This window comes from Oncorhynchus masou, chromosome 23 (genome assembly GCF_036934945.1).
Source record: "Oncorhynchus masou masou isolate Uvic2021 chromosome 23, UVic_Omas_1.1, whole genome shotgun sequence".
Lineage (NCBI taxonomy): Eukaryota > Metazoa > Chordata > Actinopteri > Salmoniformes > Salmonidae > Oncorhynchus > Oncorhynchus masou.
The window spans coordinates 43664191-43682401 of record NC_088234.1 but is presented as its reverse complement, the minus strand read 5'-3'; the positions used below and the strand labels follow the sequence as shown (position 1 = coordinate 43682401).

Genomic DNA, 18211 nt, shown 5'->3' with positions numbered 1-18211 from the left:
TGGAAGTCCCAGCCACGACCCATCTTCAATGCTCTGAGGGAAGGAGGTTGTTGGCCAAGATCTCACGATTCATGGCCCCATCCATCCTCCCCTTAATACGGTGCAGTCGTTCTGTCCCCTTTGCAGAAAAGCATCCCCAAAGAATGATGTTTCCACCTCCATGCTTCACAGTTGGGATGGTGTTCTTGGGGTTGTACTCATCCTTCTTCTTCCTCCAAACACAGGCGAGTGGAGTTTGGACCAAAAAGCTCTATTTTTGTCTCATCAGACCACATGACCTTCTCCCATTCCTCCTCTGGATCATCCAGATGGTCATTGGCAAACTTCAGACGGCCCGGGACATGCGCTGGCTTGAGCAAGGGGACCTTGCGTGCGCTGCAGGATTTTAATCCATGACGGCGTAGTTTGTTACTAATGGTTTTCTTTGAGACTGTGGTCCCAGCTCTCTTCAGGTCATTGACCAGGTCCTGCCGTGTAGTTCTGGGCTGATCCCAGAATTGTGCCAACAGTTGTTGCCTTCTCACCAAGCTGCTTTCCTATTGACCTGAAGCCCATCCCAGTCTTGTGTAGGTCTACAATTTTATCCCTGATGTCCTTACACCCTCTGGTCTTGGCCATTGTGGAGAGGTTGGAGTCTGTTTGATTGAGTGTGTGGACAGGTGTCTTTTATACAGGTAACGAGTTCAAACAGGTGCAGTTAATACAGGTAATGAGTGGAGAACAGGAGCGCTTCTTAAAGAAAAACTAACAGGTCTGTGAGAGACGGTATTCTTACTGGTTGGTAGGTGATCAAATACTTATGTCATGCAATAAAATGCAAATTAATTACTTAAAAATCATACAATGTGATTTTCAGGATTTTTGTTTTAGATTCCATCTCTCACAGTTGAAGTGTACCTATGATTAACATTACAGACCTCTACATGCTTTGTAATTAGGGAAAACCTGCAAAATCAGCAGTGTATCAAATACTTGTTCTCCCCACTCTGTATATATATATATTGTAGGTCCTAGGATACAACGACGAATAATGTTGAACTAACAAATACTATCAAGGGATACCTTGAAAATTATGAACACCTTGTGTAACAGCTGTGAAACTGACCTGGCAATTTTTTTGAATATGTAAATGTGTATATATTTTTTGTGTAGTTGGCATTAATTTATTTTCTGTTCTTTGTTTTTTTGAGCACTCACATGGCAATCAGACTAAAATACTGACCTTTGGTATGTGGAATATAGTGGAGGTGGGCGCTGTGTGGGTGGGAGGTTCTGCCTGTCATTTGTTCTCAACAGACCGCACGTCTCAGAAGGGAGACTTGAATAGGGAGACTGCGAAGTCCAGGCACTGCTGCTCTCTTTGTTCTGAGTGTTTGCAGTGCTAGTGTTTTTAGTTCATCACATACTTTGTTTATTGGGCTTCACCGACGTGTGGGATGTTGGGGATTTCAGTGGGCGACCTTCCTACTATTCCAACTGGAGGGGGTTCCAAGCACCCTTTTTTAATGGGTTACCGAAGGGAATTTAGAGTTAATTGTGACACTTGTCCATCATGTGCCATCATGAAAGAACTTTGATGGGTTTCAGCTCCGGCGCCACAGTCTTTACCCTCTCAAACTTCTGGCAGGCTAGACAGGGTACTGACCTTTAAGCACACAGTGACAAATTGAAACATTGTGTGCTCTCTGATATGACATTCATTGAAATCATAATACTTTCAGATATAATAGAATGTGATTGATAAACAAAAGTTTATCTAACTTATTCACCGTCAGAAGAGGCGTAGGTTGATTTTGGCAATCATGCGCTTTACTTCGAAATGGCCAGCATGCATCTCTGTCAGCACGGCCTCCTTCTCCTCCTCAGTAAAAAATCACCCTCCTGTGTCGCTGGCTCTCATTCCCCCGTAGGTACATGTGATTGCCTAACAAGTTGGAAGAGAAGAGTTGTTGAAATACTTACGTCTTTGTGAATTTGTACTGCTGTCTTACTCTCTCTCTCCCTTTATCTCGGTCTTTCACTTTTTGGCCAGTGGACACCATTTGGCATGACCGGCCCATACCTCTAAAAGTAACAGAGATCCCACTCTGGGACTTTGATATGCCAGTAGAGTACACTATATTCAACAATATATTGTAAACATTTGCCAAATCAAAACTTTTATTTTCAATATCCATGTTTATATGTTTTTATATTTATGTACAGTACCAGTCAAAAGTTTGGACACATCTACTCATTCAAGGGTCTTTCTTTATTTTTTACTATTTTCTACATTGTAGAATATTAGTGAAGACATCAAAACTATGAAATAACACATATGGAATCAAGTAGTAACCAAAAAAGTGTTCAACAAATTAAAATATATTTTATATTTGAGATTCTTCAAAGTCGCCACACTGCCTTGATGACAGCTTTGCACACTCTTGGCATTCTCTCAACCAGCTTCACCTGGAATGCTTGTTCCAACAGTCTTGAAGGAGTTCTCACATATGCTGTGCACTTGTTGACTGCTTTTCCTTCACTCATCCCAAGCCTTCTCAATTGGGTTGAGGTCGGGGGATTGTGGAGGCCAGTTCATCTGATGTAGCACTCCAAAACTCTCCTTCTTGGTCAAATAGCCCTTACACAGCCTGGAGTTGTAATCCCACTAAGCGCAAACCAGATTGGATGGTGTATCGCTGCGGGATGCTGTGGTAGCCTTGCTGGTTAAGTGTGCCTTGAATTCTAAGTCAATCCCAGACAGTGTCCCCAGCAAAGCATCCCCAAGCATTTGTGCTAGAGCACGCTCTACCCTGTTCCATTCTCTCTATCTCCAGACCCTCGTCCCCTCCCTGTCATTGTGGTGGGGAGACCCAGAGGAGGCGGGCTCATTCAGAGGTTAATTCTGAGCGCTTCCCGAGTGGCTTTGATCTAATGAATTCTATAACGAGCCACTCTATAACGATGGCAGATGATTATGCAACACTATGAAGGACAGCCCTAGTCACTCGGCCTCGACTGTTTCGACTCTATCCTAAATAATCTTCTTCGTGTTTTGTTTCCTTGCCATGATAATTCCTTGCCACGATACAAGTATCGCAATACTGGCATCGTACCGGCCCTACCTCCTTTCATCTCTCCCTTCATCTATCCCCCCCCCTCAGCAACTTTTTCCAAAGTCCTCTATCACTGTGCTATTTTTAGGCATGGGTGTGTTCCCCTGAAAGAAAATAACCACATTTTTAATGGTGTCGATATTCACAATTCAATGCTGTCTATAACCATGGTTCCATCCACAGTTTTTGGGAGTAAAGTCATCCTGTGTAATTTTTTTATATCACAACAGCTGTTAGAAGTTTTTTTGATAAAATGTCATAAATACCAACAGGTCATTTGTTCCTTCAACATGTCGGATTCATTTTGTGTCAATAAAACGAAAGATATAGTTGAGAATGAGATGGAAACGCATTGATGATGGTAGAACTGTCATTTGAAGTAAACTCAAAAGGACATTTTGTGTGGTCCTCCCACTGATTTTTGTCTGGAAAACCATGTGTTTGTAAATATACCACTGGTGGGAAAATATTCTTCATGGAAATGTTTGACTATTTGCATCAAAATCTGTCGCCGATTGGATGGAAATCTAGCTAATGTGTTAAAGATACCACATCCCAGCCATAATCACTATATAGGGCGATTCCACACCATAGGGAGAAAAAAATATTTTTGGCATCTCTGATTGTTCTTGTAATTTTCAAACAGAAACTTAATTGAGAGGAAGGGCATGCTTTTTACATTTGCATCACCAAACATTTTTTTAGAAAATCATGACCAAAGTGGCCATTTTAGCCCCTTCCATTTTATAATCCATGAACCGTACATGATACAAACTGGCACACCTGATTCAACTTATCATCAAGCAACTGAGTCCTGTTATATGAAAACAATGTGATTATTGTGGATAGGCATAATATAATAGTTAGATTAAAACGTTAACATGCTTTGCAAGAAGAATGATTTCCCTAATAATCCTGTTTTACATAGACATCTGAAATCCGTCTGTCTGATAAATGCAGAAGATCATCAATAAAAATAAAGGTTCTACAACAGCGAGCATGTTATTTTTGGGAAGCGTATTTTATTCGAGTTTGGGACATAGTTTGCATGTGAACTACTTCTATGACGTGTACATTCAGTTGAACTCCACCCGTGCTAAAGAAGGAAGCTTGCTCAGCTGGGGTCGAGCACATGTTCATATCCAATGCGCATACCGTTGGTATGCCGATTTGATGGTGTCCTAATTGAAGGTGTCCTTACATGTCCTAATAATTCAAAACATTGATCAGAAAACCAGGTGTTTTCATCGGTGTATGCTGACTTCAATTTTGATCTTTCACCGATTTTAAGATAAGCAGAGTAAGGTGTTTTATATTACACTTGCATAATCTGCCAACAGTATACTCTAGAGGTCGACCGATTAATCGGCATGGCCGATTAAATAGGGCCGATTTCAAGTTTTCATAACAATCAGCTATCGGCATTTCTGGACGCCGATTATGGCCGGAAACTGAGTGGCAGGCTGACCACCTGTTATGCGAGTGCAGCAAGGAGCCACGGTAAGGTGCTAGCTAGCATTAAATGTATCTTATGAAAAACTATCAATCTTCACATAATCACTAGATAACTACACATGGTTGATGATATTACTAGGTTAACTAGTTTGTCCGGCGCTGCATATAATCAATGCGGTGTGAGGCACCTAGGATTATCATGATGTGAAGCTCTTTGGCTGCTCAAACACAGGCAACCCAATTATGATCTTTTTCCACTAATTGGTCTTTTGACCAATCACATCAGATCTTCAGAGCTGATCTGATTGGTCAAAATACCAATTAGTGAAAAAAATGATCAGAATTGGTCTGTCTGTGTAAACACAGCCTTTGTGTTCTTTCTGTAAATTCAGCCATATTGGTGTTGGAGCAATATCACAGTGGTTCAAAGAATCCCTGTAAAGAACTGTAATGTTTGGAGGCCATGGTTGTTTGGAGAAGCATTCCAATCCTTTGTAGTTGGAAGTGGAATCTATTGCTCATCTGCTCGCCACCATGAATGGAAAATGAAGTGCGTTGATTTGAAAAGAGGATCCATTGCTTTTACAACACGATTGGTTTCAACGGTGTCTGACTAGTTTCTGAGGCAGAATTTTCTTGTGGAGAGAATAAACTTGACCCAATTTGTTTACGTCTCAAACCTCCCACCAGTAGAGCTGGTTTCGAGACGCTCTTCAGACGTTAGTTTATCGAGCCAGTGTGAAGTGAATGGAGGGGAGGTGACAGACAGCCACTAAAGAGAAGAGAGGAAATGGATATTACATTGCGTGCTCTCTCCATTTTCTATTGGGATCAGGTGACCTTGTCTGAACTGTACAGTGTTTGCTTGAACATTCATTGAAAAATATAAATGGGGGACAACAATTATGGAGGGCTGGAGGTATGGGGGCAAGGAGTGGGGGGTGGTCGTGCTGGGATTTGAGACTCAGAGATTATGGCCTCGTCAAGCCTGTGCTCTTTTATGGCGGAAAGTGCAAAAATAACTACACTCGTGGTTTTATTGCGTTTATCTCATCTCTCCCTGACACATGGATGTAAATTACTCCTTCGATCTTCACATTCTCACCCGGTGACTTTAAAGCTTATTCCCATTTGAAGAGTTTTATTGCGACAAAATGTAGATGTGCATAAACTTAAAAAAGTTCATTAGCAACAGGAATGTCACGAGATGAGAGGGTTCGTGTTACGTTCTTGCTTTGCAAATGTCACAGTAGCCACTAGGCTAAGCATGCAAACTATTCAACTAGCTACGTTATGCAAGCAACTTCACATGCATCTACCATATTACACTCTTGATTAATGCAACAAAACCATATTACGCGCTTGAATCGCTAACGTTCGCTAATACATAATAATAATCACGTAACTTCAGCATAACGAACGCTTACCCCGCTCATACAAATATAAAGTCCGGTAACATTATCATACAGTATCATTCATATTATATTTACAGAGCTAGGTAGCAAGCTAAACGAAAATGTCTGCATCCTCCTCACATTCTAATTTACAAGGTAAGTTCGCTATTGCATTGAAATAAATGATGGTTCTCTGAAATTCCCTTAAAGCTACAGCGTCAATTTCCGGAGAGGCTTTTACTGCAATTCCTGATTTAAAAAAACCCCAACTCAAATAAGTCTCTAATATAATGAAAAGGCCTATAAATTTAAGCTATATGAAAAACATTGCTCTGCCATTTACAATTCATACTGTAGGAGTGTTGAGCTGAAAGTGACAATTCTGTTTACACTGCCCTACTTGGAGTGTGGAAACTGTCAGGCGAGTGTCACTTGCGACCTCCGGAGGTAGCATTCGAGACGTGGGAAATTCGCAACTTGACCTTACAGTAATGTCTCTCAAGAATCGAACGAGAATCTCCTTAACTCTCGTCAATTTCAAAAGAGCCTTAGAGAAGAAGAGAGGAAAGAACTCTGAGTGATGGGGGGAAAAGACTATTATCAAGACAGATGGAGCAAAACAAGGGGGCTGAAATGGAGGGAGTGGCAACTTTGAGGGATCGGCAACAGATTTGACAGAAACAAATACAGAGAAGAGAAATGCAATGAGGACAGGAAAAGAAAGCAGGAAGAATAGTCTGAGTAACCTATGAGGCAGGAGGAGGGAGGCTCATATGGGGACCGTGTGTTCCCAGCTGATATGCGGGTTGGTCTTTGACGAGCAGAACCATGCCGTCAGTTCCCATCCACACAAACCTGTTTATACGCTCTACGTCCGCGCCAGGGCACGCCATGCCATGGAAACAGAGCAAAGGGCCTCAGCGGGGAGCAGCATAGGGGGCTCTGTTACACCTGGACTGGCGGTCATGATGACCTCTGGCTTACCCTTTGGCGCTCAAAATGTCTTGGTCAAGTTACAAAGGGTTGACACTGTGGGAGGTCATGGTACAGTAGACTTTTATAGATTACCTCTGTGACGGGTTGTGTCATGAAGCTTTAGATAGCTACTCTATGTGGAAAAGATCAAAGAAAAAAGTACAATTTTAGCTTAATGTATTCTCTATGATTTTTACATTTGAGTCCTTTAGCAGACGCCCTTATCCAGAGTGACTTACTTTAGTGCATTTGTGTTTACTTATATTCTGCTGAATTATGTAATCGTCTTTTGCATCATCAGTGTGCTCAGTTCAAGGTTGCCTGTCAAGTGCTCTTGAACCACTGCCTTTCCCTCCCTCCCTCCCTCCCTCCCTCCCTCCCTCCCTCCCTCCCTCCCTCCCTCCCTCCCTCCCTCCCTCCCTCCCTCCCTCCCTCCCTCCCTCCCTCCCTCCCTCCCTCCCTCCCTCCCTCCCTCTGAGGATACGTTCATGCTTGACAACACTGTGAAAATCCAGAACGTTCATGGTTGCTTTAAGAATTTACCACTCTGACGACAGCAAAAGTAGAATCTTTAATTCCCCGTGCTCTCTGGAAAGTAGGCCATCAACCGAAAAAACGTAAGGGATGGGCAAAGAAAGAAAGAGGGGGAGGAGGTAGAGAGGGTATAAAAAAGAAGGGAATGGAAGATCTATTTTTATCCGGCTGCCAGTGTTACCCCGTCTCTAACTGCCAAATAACTTTTGATAAGCTGTAGAATGGAACTGAGGTTCAGGGCTCACGTTTATCTCATTGAGGAGAAGTCCAAAACTTTCCTACTTTAGCCCTGTTCTCACTCTCTCTGGGGGTCTCTGGGGCCCCACACGGCAGGGGGCCTGGGGGGGCCCTGGTTCTCCTTAGGGCAAACAAGCCAAGGTCATTGTCTGTTCCTCACGACCATCGCTGCCTTCAGATATGGGTCATCATTCTAATTAGCTCAAGTTGGATAACAATCTCTGTTGGCCTCAAAAATGAGTTGGAATACTAAGTGACAAGTTTGGCTTAGTTTTATCCCACCTTTCCAAATCTTTAGGACGGCTACTCTACCTGATTACGCTAGGATTTGTTTGGAGAACTGTTAACAGTTGAGGTTTTATTGTCTCATTAGTGCATTAAGCCAGAGCTGGCTCATTGTGAACACACTGCAGATGTACCGGGATGGCTCGAAGTTTATGGCCTGTTGAGTTTTAATAGACAGACTCCCATTCATTAGCCCAGTGTAACTGCATACAGTTGACTATGTGTGTGCACATGGTTGTTATACGCAGACAGAACCCTTTTGAAATGGAAGTGATCTACAAACACAGATCCTAGCGGGAACTAAACAATCAAAAGACCTTTAAATAGAGAGACCCCTGGTTAGTAATAGGCTGGATGGCCATGGTGTACACAATGGATGGTGGGGTCCCTTCATAATGGGATTAGCGGACACGTATTGAAGAGAGGGGTGACCTTCAGCAGCGACCACCACAGAACATCAGTGTTTACTGCGCTGTCTGTGTTGCTGAAGCTGCAATGTAAAACGGCCATTTCTGACTCAAAAGTTGTTACAGAATAATATTCCCAATTTCCTCATCCCTTGCTCTTTTTACGTGGCACACGTGAACATTGCATGCCCGTGAGCAAAGACCTATTAGCGCGGGACTAGTATTACTAGAGAACGTTGGTTATGTAATTATTACCCCAAAATGTCTGTCATTCCAGAGGACGATTCGGAAGGGGTTTGTTTTTTTCCAAAATGCCCCCTGTAATTCTTATTTTTGTTCAATAAATTGACAGTTTAGATGGAAGCAAGGAGCTTTTTATTCTATGCGTGAAGATACAGTATTTTAACATGTCCAGGTGATAGGGCCACACCGATAACTCCAGCTTGGTTCCCAAGTTTCTAAACCATCCCAAACCATCTTTTGGTATAGTGTCGCCATAACATTTGAATTGAGGAAGTGGGATCATAATAATTAGGACATTTTAGCGATCCGCAGTACGTCCTAAATACCTCCCCAGCCTTCAGATATGAGCGAAACAGTGTAATTACACTTGATGTGTTTTAAGGCTACGGATGAGAGTTAATTTATCATTTCCAAGCGTTCAGGTCAGTTGTATGCTGCTTTGCGATCTATTAACAGCAAGGGTTGCATTAAATATCCTCAATGTTTTACTGATGCATTTGTCAATATTCAATTCATATGCACAAAACATATAAACAAAATAATTCACTGTTAAAGTTGATCAGCTACATGTAGGCTGTTAATATATAGCTTAAATGCAGCACTTAGTTCAATTTATCAAATCAGTTATTGTTTTCTTGCGTAAACCGTGAGCAACAGCTGTCAAACTCAGTAATTTCTCCCAAATCACAGGGGTGTCGACTCCTACGGGACTAGTATTATCAGAGGAGTTGGACTTCGCCAAAAAACAGTAGGTTATTCTGGCTGGAATTGTTACTCTGCTGCCATGTGAAAATGGCTGACATGGCCGATTGGGACAGGACAAAAATGACAGCTGTGGTACTTTCACCGATCTCCCCAGTAAAACTAATCCCGTCCAAATAGGGCGCAATAGTGCCTGACCTATAGCATAACATAATCACGTCAATAAATTGGTTATAACAAACTCAACACCGTAACACATGTAACAGCAAAATGAATGCAGAGGACCTGACAAATAAACTTTAAACAGGGGAATGTTTACTGGTTGCTCAGGAGGTAAAGGGGAAGTCAGACATGTGGAATAAATTTAACTTGTTGTGGAAAATATTGGCGATTTTAAGAAAAAGAAGGTAAGGAGCCAGCACTGCGTGCATATTATGTGTACCAAACACGTGCTGTATAGATTACAATAAAAACATTCTGATCGTTTGGAACAATGCAAACAACACTAAATAAATGATAAGCTTACCAGAGTCTGTTTTGTTATGCCTTTATTACAGCAAAGACTAAAAACAGTTGCATTAATTTGTGAATCCAATTTCCAAAATGGAACAGCTTACTTTGTTGTTTAAGCTAATTACTCAAGTCTTGCTTTTTTATTTTAAAACTAAAATGCTTGATTGCATTTCGAATCATGAATGACTTTTATGTGGCGTGCTGACATGAATAAATTAATGAATGATTGATATACTAACCTACTGTATATACAGTAAGTATTGAAATATAGGCCTAAGTAAGTTACGGTATTAAGACCAAACAGGATGCGCTCTTAGGTCTTCAGCTCCAATGGTGGTTACACAAGGCTGCTATACTAAGCCTGCCAATGATAATGACATGAGTTATGATCATAATAGTAATAATAACAATAATGAGATCAAGCAAAAGGAGCGTTATTATTATTATTATAAATATTATTTTTCAGACTATTTGAATTTAGTGTAAACAACACTAAATCAATAAAAAAATAATACCCGAGAGGCTGTTCTAACGAAAAACAAATTGTAAAAGCCTTTTATTTTAGCAAAGCAAACATTAAAAACAGCTGAATTTGTGATGTCGTTGCATGAGCCTTGGTGCTCACGGAGCCAGTAGGCTATTAAACAAACAAACAAACAGGCAACGGACGCGGGATCTGTCTTATTCCTGTAGATATATTGATGATTCATAAAGCCAGGCACCTTTAACAGTTAGGCTGTTGATTATAGACCTCATTAAGTTGGTTTCCTCATCACTTTTCATAGACAATAAGGCAATGGCAAGTTTTCTCATCTCCTCATTCTGCTGCTGCCTCTGGCGTTTTGTTCTCAATGCACATAGCAACATGGTCTAGGAAAAGGCGCACTGATGTGTTGCTGAACCTCGGACAGCAACCACTAGCGCTGGAGAAAGTGCATTTGTTATAAAATCATACTTTTATTGGTTTTGCACCATAGTTCTTATGTAATATAACCATATACAATTTCAGTAGCACGTCTTAGACTGATGGACTGTACCATCCCCACGTCCCCGTAATGGACCAGTCCACTCAGTCGCGAATCAGACAGGTGTCTTGTACACATGATAAATATTATTTTTTTTTATTTTTTTGCTACTGCTCGACTAAAGAAATCCTAGTTGACCATCAGCCTATCGACCAAACAATCAACCAGTTGACTAAATGGGGTCAGCCCTACCACACACACACGGGTCACTGTGTATAATCCCATAAACAGACTGTCAGGTGGCTTTAGACATTTTGTTCACGGTGAGACCTTCACTCTTGTCTTTTCTGTTTCTCTCTCTATTTCTGTCTCTCTCTTTCTCTCTCCTTCTTTCTCTCATTCTCTCCCTGTGTGACTAATGACAGGGTCCAGTGCTCATGTCCTTATATAGCCCTATGCTGTGGTCTGGCTTTCTCCGGGGCCACGGCTCTTACACTGGCACCCGTGGGACACAGATGGAGCTCCGGCTCTCTTCACATGCACACACCCTCACCACGAGTGAACCTGATTCTGACGCTAGCCTGCCAGGCCCCTGGCACTCCCTCAGTGGCCAGTTTACTCTGTCTGGCTCTGGAGAGACTCGGGTGCTCCCTGAAATATCAACAGACCGACGGAGCTCCTAATGACGGTTCACTAGAGCACGTGTGGGAAACACTGGCCTCAGATCAGATATGACAGCCGGTTCAAGGATTGACGGTATGTTTTTAATGGCAAAACAAATGCCTTGCTTACTGTTACAGTGAGTGCGGATGTTGCATCAGTGAAAATAGATAAAAAAAATATATATGTGGTTGCCATGGTGACAGTGTATTTTTAGAGTGTTTAAGATTGAGTGTAAAGTTATGCTTTCTCCCCTGTTGATGCTATCCAGGGATACTGCACCTCAGCCTACTACTGTACAGTACACTGAAGTCACCAGTTACAGGACTTGACTTCTCTCCAGCATTCTTAATATAGTCTCTCTGCTGCAGAATGAACTCACAACACACCAGATCATCAGAGCCCAGTTATCGACATGGGGAGATCTTTCCTTAAATGGTAGACTAACCCGGGCTCTGTCTCTATTTCCACTACAGCGCAAATGAAATGTCCAGGTTCCTGGGAATGGCATTTTAGAGTGGAGAGGCAGAGAGAATAGGATTTTTTTGTTGAAAGAGTGACAGTAGAGCCAGTAGAGCCAGACTGCATGGATATGACCTTCCTATGGGCTGGATGGGGGCGGCTCTGTTAAAACACATAGGTCTAATATATTTATACTGTATATGGGCGATTTCAGCGTTATGGACATTACATATGCACGCAAAATCATACCTTTTAATGTCTCACAGAATGGATGAACAAAATATGAATGCAACTTTTGATGTTTCTATAGTACCTTTATTGGTGGGAGCACATACCCAAAAGAGTGGACTTCTCGATTGACCCGGACACAAAAATAATAATTTAGAAAAGATGGTAATTTCCATGATTAGTTTAGATAGAAGGGGAAAAAAAGTCTGTTTTGGATGTTACGCCCTCTGAAATAGACATTCAAATCTTAAAGATTTATTGATCAAAATCTATCATAACACATTTGTTGCATTAAGTACTGCAGTGCATCTGCTCCTCATGGACTACACCAGATTTGCCAGTTCTTGCTGTGAGGTGTTACCCCACTCTTTCACCAAGGCATCTGCAAGTTCCTGGACATTTCTGATGGGAATGGCCCTCGCCCTCACCCTCTGATCCAACAGGTCCCAGACGTGCTCAATGGGATTGAGATCCGGGTTCTTTGCTGGCCATGGCAGAACCCTGACATTCCTGTCTTGCAGGACATCACTCACAGAACGAGCAGTATGGCTGGTGGTATTGTCATGTCAGGATGGGCCTGCAGGAAGGGAACCACATGGGGGAGGAGGATGTCTTCCCTGTAACGTACAGCGTTGAGATTGCCTGCAATGACAACAAGCTCAGTCCAATGATGCTGTGACACACCGCCCCACACCATGACTGACCATCTACCTCCAAATCGATCCCGCTCCAGAGTACAGGCCCCGGTGTAACGCTCATTCCTTCGACGATGAATGCGAATCCGACCATCACCCCTGGTGAGACAAAACCGCGACTCGTCAGTGAAGAGCACTTTTTGCCAGTCCTGTTTGGTCCAGTGACGGTGGGTTTGTGCCCATAGGCGACGTTGTTGCCGGTGATGTCTGGTGAGGACCTGCCTTACAACAGGTCTACAAGCCCTCAGTCCAGCCTCTCTCAGTCTATTGCGGACTGTCTGAGCACTGATGGAGGGATTGTGCGTTCCTGGTGTAACTCGGGCAGTTGTTGTTGCCATCCTGCACCTGCCCCGCAGGTGTGATGTTCGGATGTACCGATCCTGTGCAGGTGATGTGACATGTGGTCTGCCACTGCGAGGACGATCAGCTGTCTGTCCTGTCTCCTTGTAGAGCTGTCTTAGGCGTCTCACAGTACGGACATTGCAATTTATTACCCTGGCCACATCTGCAGTCCTCATACCTCCTTGCAACATGCTTAAGGCACGTTCACGCAGATGAGCAGGGACCCTGGGCATCTTTCTTTTGGTGTTTTTCAGAGTCAGTAGAAAGGCTTCTTTAGTGTCCTAAGTTTTCAAAACTGTGACCTTAATTGCCTACCGTCTGTAAGCCGTTAGTGTCTTAACGACCGTTCCACTGGTGCATGTTCATGAATTGTTTGTTTCATTGAACAGGCATGGGAAAATGTTTAAACCATTTACAATGAAGATCTGTGAAGTTATTTGGATTTTTACGAATTCTCTTTGAAAGACGGGGTCCTGAAATAGTGACGTTTCTTTTTTTGCTGAGTTTAGTACCTTAGGATTTCATAATGACATGTGGCTGGAATAGTATACAAGGTTAGGCATCACTCCATCACTCCCACTATATATATATATAGTGCAAATAAATTCATTAAAAATCCTACAATGTGATTTTCTGGATTTTTTTTTCTCATTTTATCTGTTGAAGTGTACCTATGCTGAAAATTACAGGTCTCATCTTTTTAAGTGGGAGAACTTGCACAATTGGTGGCTGACTAAATACTTTTTTGCCCCACTGTATATATGTAACTGAGACAATATACAGTCGGGTCTAGAATTATTGGCATCCTTGATAAAGATGAGCAAAAAATACTCTATAAAATAAGTACAACTACTGAGCTATATTGTATGCAAAACAAAAATTGAAATTAGATTTTTTTATACTAATACAATTGCTCAGAGAAAGAGTTTTTGTTGAACAAGTAATACAAAAAAATCTCAATGGTAGTTATTTTCAATTCCTTTCAATACCTTAACCTGCGAGGATAACGGCACTGAGCCTTTTTCAGAAATACAGAATCGGAGACTGAGATGGCCATTTATAAAATGTAGATTTTGTGTGGTCAGTTGACAATTTATCTGTGGATTTTGATGTGTGCTTGGTGTTATTGTCTTGCTGGAAGATCCAATTTTCAGCCTCCAGACAGACACAGGGTGAAAAGGGTGTAAACCAGGGAATATGAGCGTGTAAAATGTATACTCCGATGTGTCACCTTCATGTGAATTAAGCACAATGATTTTCTGCGCCTGAACAGGTCAAATCATTTAAATGCTGGACATTTCATGAGTCTGATTTAGCCCCTTCTCAATCAGACATACGAGGATGAAACATAAAAATGCTACATCTATGATTCACATTTCGTGTAAGGATATCTATTCAAATGATTCATTGTTTTCAAATACGGATACATACAAACGATCAGGTAAATGACTACAGATATAATACGCGTCTGAAAATATGTGGATTTGTTCGTGCCTGAGTATAAAGGATTAGTTATGTCAGCATGTTGACACACCCTTTCCGGAGTTAAAGTATTCTGTAGATTTGTAAGCGGGTGCAGGCGCATCAGGTGCGTACCTTGAACGTATCTCACCCCAGATATCTCCCTGGAATCATACGGGAGCAGGGATATTTCGCAGGGCCCGGATTGGATCCATGTAGAAACTGTCCCATTACGGAGAATGTCCTCGCTCCGTATATGAGCATGTCTACACTTTATATCTAATCAAATGTAATTTTTTCCGGAAATATAAAGATTTCCAATAATATTGACCTTTATCTCCCAGTGAGGTAACCAGGTTTTGGGCTACAATGTCCTGGTACTGCGATAAAGTTCATGGTGCTGTTGACCTTAACTAGGTCCCCAGGACCAGGCCCAGTGGAAGCAAAATAGTCCGATAACATCAAAGATCCACCATCATATTTTCCAGTATTATTTTGACGTCAAACGCACCACTGCCACATTTCCATACAGGATTTACCTCAGTGTTTTACCCAGAAGGCTCAGACTTTTCTGTTTCCATCTACGCGGGCCGGGATCTGTGTCTCACTGGGCCATGGTTCCGGCGGACCTGCTCTCACTTGGGGCCAAAGCCAGGCCCCTGGTACTTTTCAGCCTGCATTTACATAACGATGTCGAACTGTGAACTTTAGCTCCTTCTCAAAAAAACAACAAGTGTTTTTTGAATATGCAGAGTTTGTTGATTCCGCTCTTCACAAGTCCTCAATGTCAGCCCGAGCTTTGGAAACACAATTTCTCTACGACTAAGGTTGCATACACTAGTGTACCACGGGTATTAGACGGAAAGCAATTACAAGCCTGTAGAACTTGCAAACAAAAGTCAAGACACTTTAATGGAGTCGGTATTGCTTCATTCAAATCTCAACTTCATAACTAACATGGGGGGACAGCTGTGAGCGGGAATACAAGCTCTGTGAGCGGGAATACAAGCTCTGTGAGCGGGAATACAAGCTCTGTGAGCGGGAATACAAGCTCTGTGAGCGGGAATACAAGCTCTGTGAGCGGGAATACAAGCTCTGTGAGCGGGAATACAAGCTCTGTGAGCCCTTTCTGAAAGCCACGAAGTATGATGGACACAAAATACTTTTTTGAGACTTAGCATCTTCGTCTTTAATTATAATTTTTTTCTTCACCTTTCTCATTTACAATTGCGACCTGGCCAAGATAAAGCAAAGCAGTTCGACACATACAACGACACAGAGTTACACATGTAGTAAAACAAACATACAGTCAATAATACAGTATAAACAAGTCTATATACAATGTGAGCAAATTAGGTGAGAAGGGAGGTAAAGGCAAAAAAAGGCCATGGTGGCAAAGTAAATACAATATAGCAAGTAAAACACTGGAATGGTAGATTTGCAATAGAAGAATGTGCAAAGTAGAAATAAAAATAATGGTGTGCAAAGGAGCAAAAATAAATACATTTAATTAAATACAGTAGGGAAAGTTGTTTGGGCTAAAATATAGGTGGGCTATGTAAAGTGCAGTAATCTGTGAGCTGCTCTGACAGTTGGTGCTTAAAGCTAGTGAGGGAGATAAGTGTTTCCAGTTTCAGTGCTTTTTGTAGTTCGTTCCAGTCATTGGCAGCAGAGAACTGGAAGGAGAGGCGGCCAAAGAAAGAATTGGTTTTGGGGGTGACTAGAGAGATATACCTGCTGGAGCGTGTGCTACAGGTGGGAGATGCTATGGTGACCAGCGAGCTGAGATAAGGGGGGACTTTACCTAGCAGGGTCTTGTAGATGACATGGAGCCAGTGGGTTTGGCGACGAGTATGAAGCGAGGGCCAGCCAACAAGAGTGTACAGGTCGCAATGGTGGGTAGTATATGGGGCTTTGGTGACAAAACGGATTGCACTGTGATAGACTGCATCCAATTTGTTGAGTAGGGTATTGGAGGCTATTTTGTAAATGACATTGCCAAAGTCGAGGATTGGAAGGATGGTCAGTTTTACAAGGGTATGTTTGGCAGCATGAGTGAAGGATGCTTTGTTGCGAAATAGGTTGCCAATTCTAGATTTAACTTTGGATTGGAGATATTTGATATGGGTCTGGAAGGAGAGTTTACAGTCTAACCAGACACCTAAGTATTTGTAGTTGTCCACGTATTCTAAATCAGAGCCGTCCAGAGTAGTGATGTTGGACAGGCGGGCAGGTGCGGGTAGCGATTGGTTGAAGAGCATGCATTTAGTTTTACTTGTATTTAAGAGCAATTGGAGGCCACGGAAGGAGAGTTGTATGGCATTGAAGCTTGCCTGGAGGGTTGTTAACACAGTGTCCAAAGAAGGGCCAGAAGTATACAGAATGGTGTTGTCTGCGTAGAGGTGGATCAGAGACTCACCAGCAGCAAGAGCGACCTCATTGATGTATACAGAGAAGAGAGTCGGTCCAAGAATTGAACACTGTGGCACCCCCATAGAGACTGCCAGAGGTCCGGACAGCAGACCCTCCGATTTGACACACTGAACTCTATCAGAGAAGAAGTTGGTGAACCAGGCGAGGCAATCATTTGAGAAACCAAGGCTGTCGAGTCTGCCGATGAGGATGTGGTGATTGACAGAGTCGAAAGCCTTGGCCAGATCAATGAATGGTGGACATTCATGCCATTTCCTAACTCTAACACCTAGGCCTTTTAGGATAATTTTGAACATGGTTTTATTTGTAAATTACTATCCTTATTTAGGCATGCTCAGGTTGACTTTTCCACAGAATCGCCTGTATGCCACGAGGCCATTTTCCTCAGTGTTATTACCATGATTTGACTGTAGGCTACCATCCCATAATTTGTTAGCCGTAGGTGTGTGTGTGTGTGTGTGTGTGTGTGTGTGTGTGTGTGTGTGTGTGTGTGTGTGTGTGTGTGTGTGTGTGTGTGTGTGTGACTTGCATGATAATGTATTTGCAACAATGAGAAAAGGGGATTAGAATAGAAAGTTCCTCAACAGCATGTCATTTAAGAGTCCTAAAATATACGTTGTCAAATGACCTGACTGACAGAGTCCGTCTTGTCTTTTCAGCTCGATAACCTACAGAAGACATGGCTGCGGGAATTCTACCAGGTACGTTGACCCTCTCCTCTCCATATTGAGACGGCGTTGAATGCGTGAGCAACTCTCCTCTAGGCCTCTCTGCTCTTTGCATTTCTAACGGCACGCCAGTCGAGTCGCGGGGCTGTGTTTGGCTCGTTGAGGAGGAGCGAGCGCATTCTCTACATAGGGACATCTGAGAATCCACAACTTTTTCCACCCTGGCAGGGGAAGTCAATTCAGGTAGATGGGCAGATAGCTGTTGCACTCAGTCACTCTACTGTTGCCTCGTACTGAGACAGTCATGCTGAGGCCAGAGCACAGAGGGAGATCTCAATGAGGAGTACAACATGAGAGAAAAAAGTCTTACAAGGAAATGAACCACACTGAGCTGTGTCGTATATTTCCTTTTTCACCTGGTCCTCGCTGGCATCCTTACAGCAACTATGGTGGATGT

The 18211-nt window shown here is 42.5% G+C and overlaps 1 protein-coding gene across 5 annotated transcripts in view; it reads left to right on the top strand.

Annotated features, from left to right (window-relative positions):
- Positions 1 to 18211, top strand: part of LOC135510874 (inositol polyphosphate-5-phosphatase A-like) — a 265620-nt gene that overhangs the window by 68851 nt on the left and 178558 nt on the right. For 4 of the 5 annotated variants that reach the window (XM_064932177.1, XM_064932175.1, XM_064932173.1 and 1 more), the window contains exon 2: positions 17746 to 17787. In XM_064932177.1, the coding sequence (XP_064788249.1) occupies positions 17746 to 17787 (42 nt within the window). Of the gene's footprint in view, positions 1 to 11400; positions 11562 to 17745; positions 17788 to 18211 lie in introns of those variants that run through there. The other variant, XM_064932176.1, reaches the window with a different exon arrangement.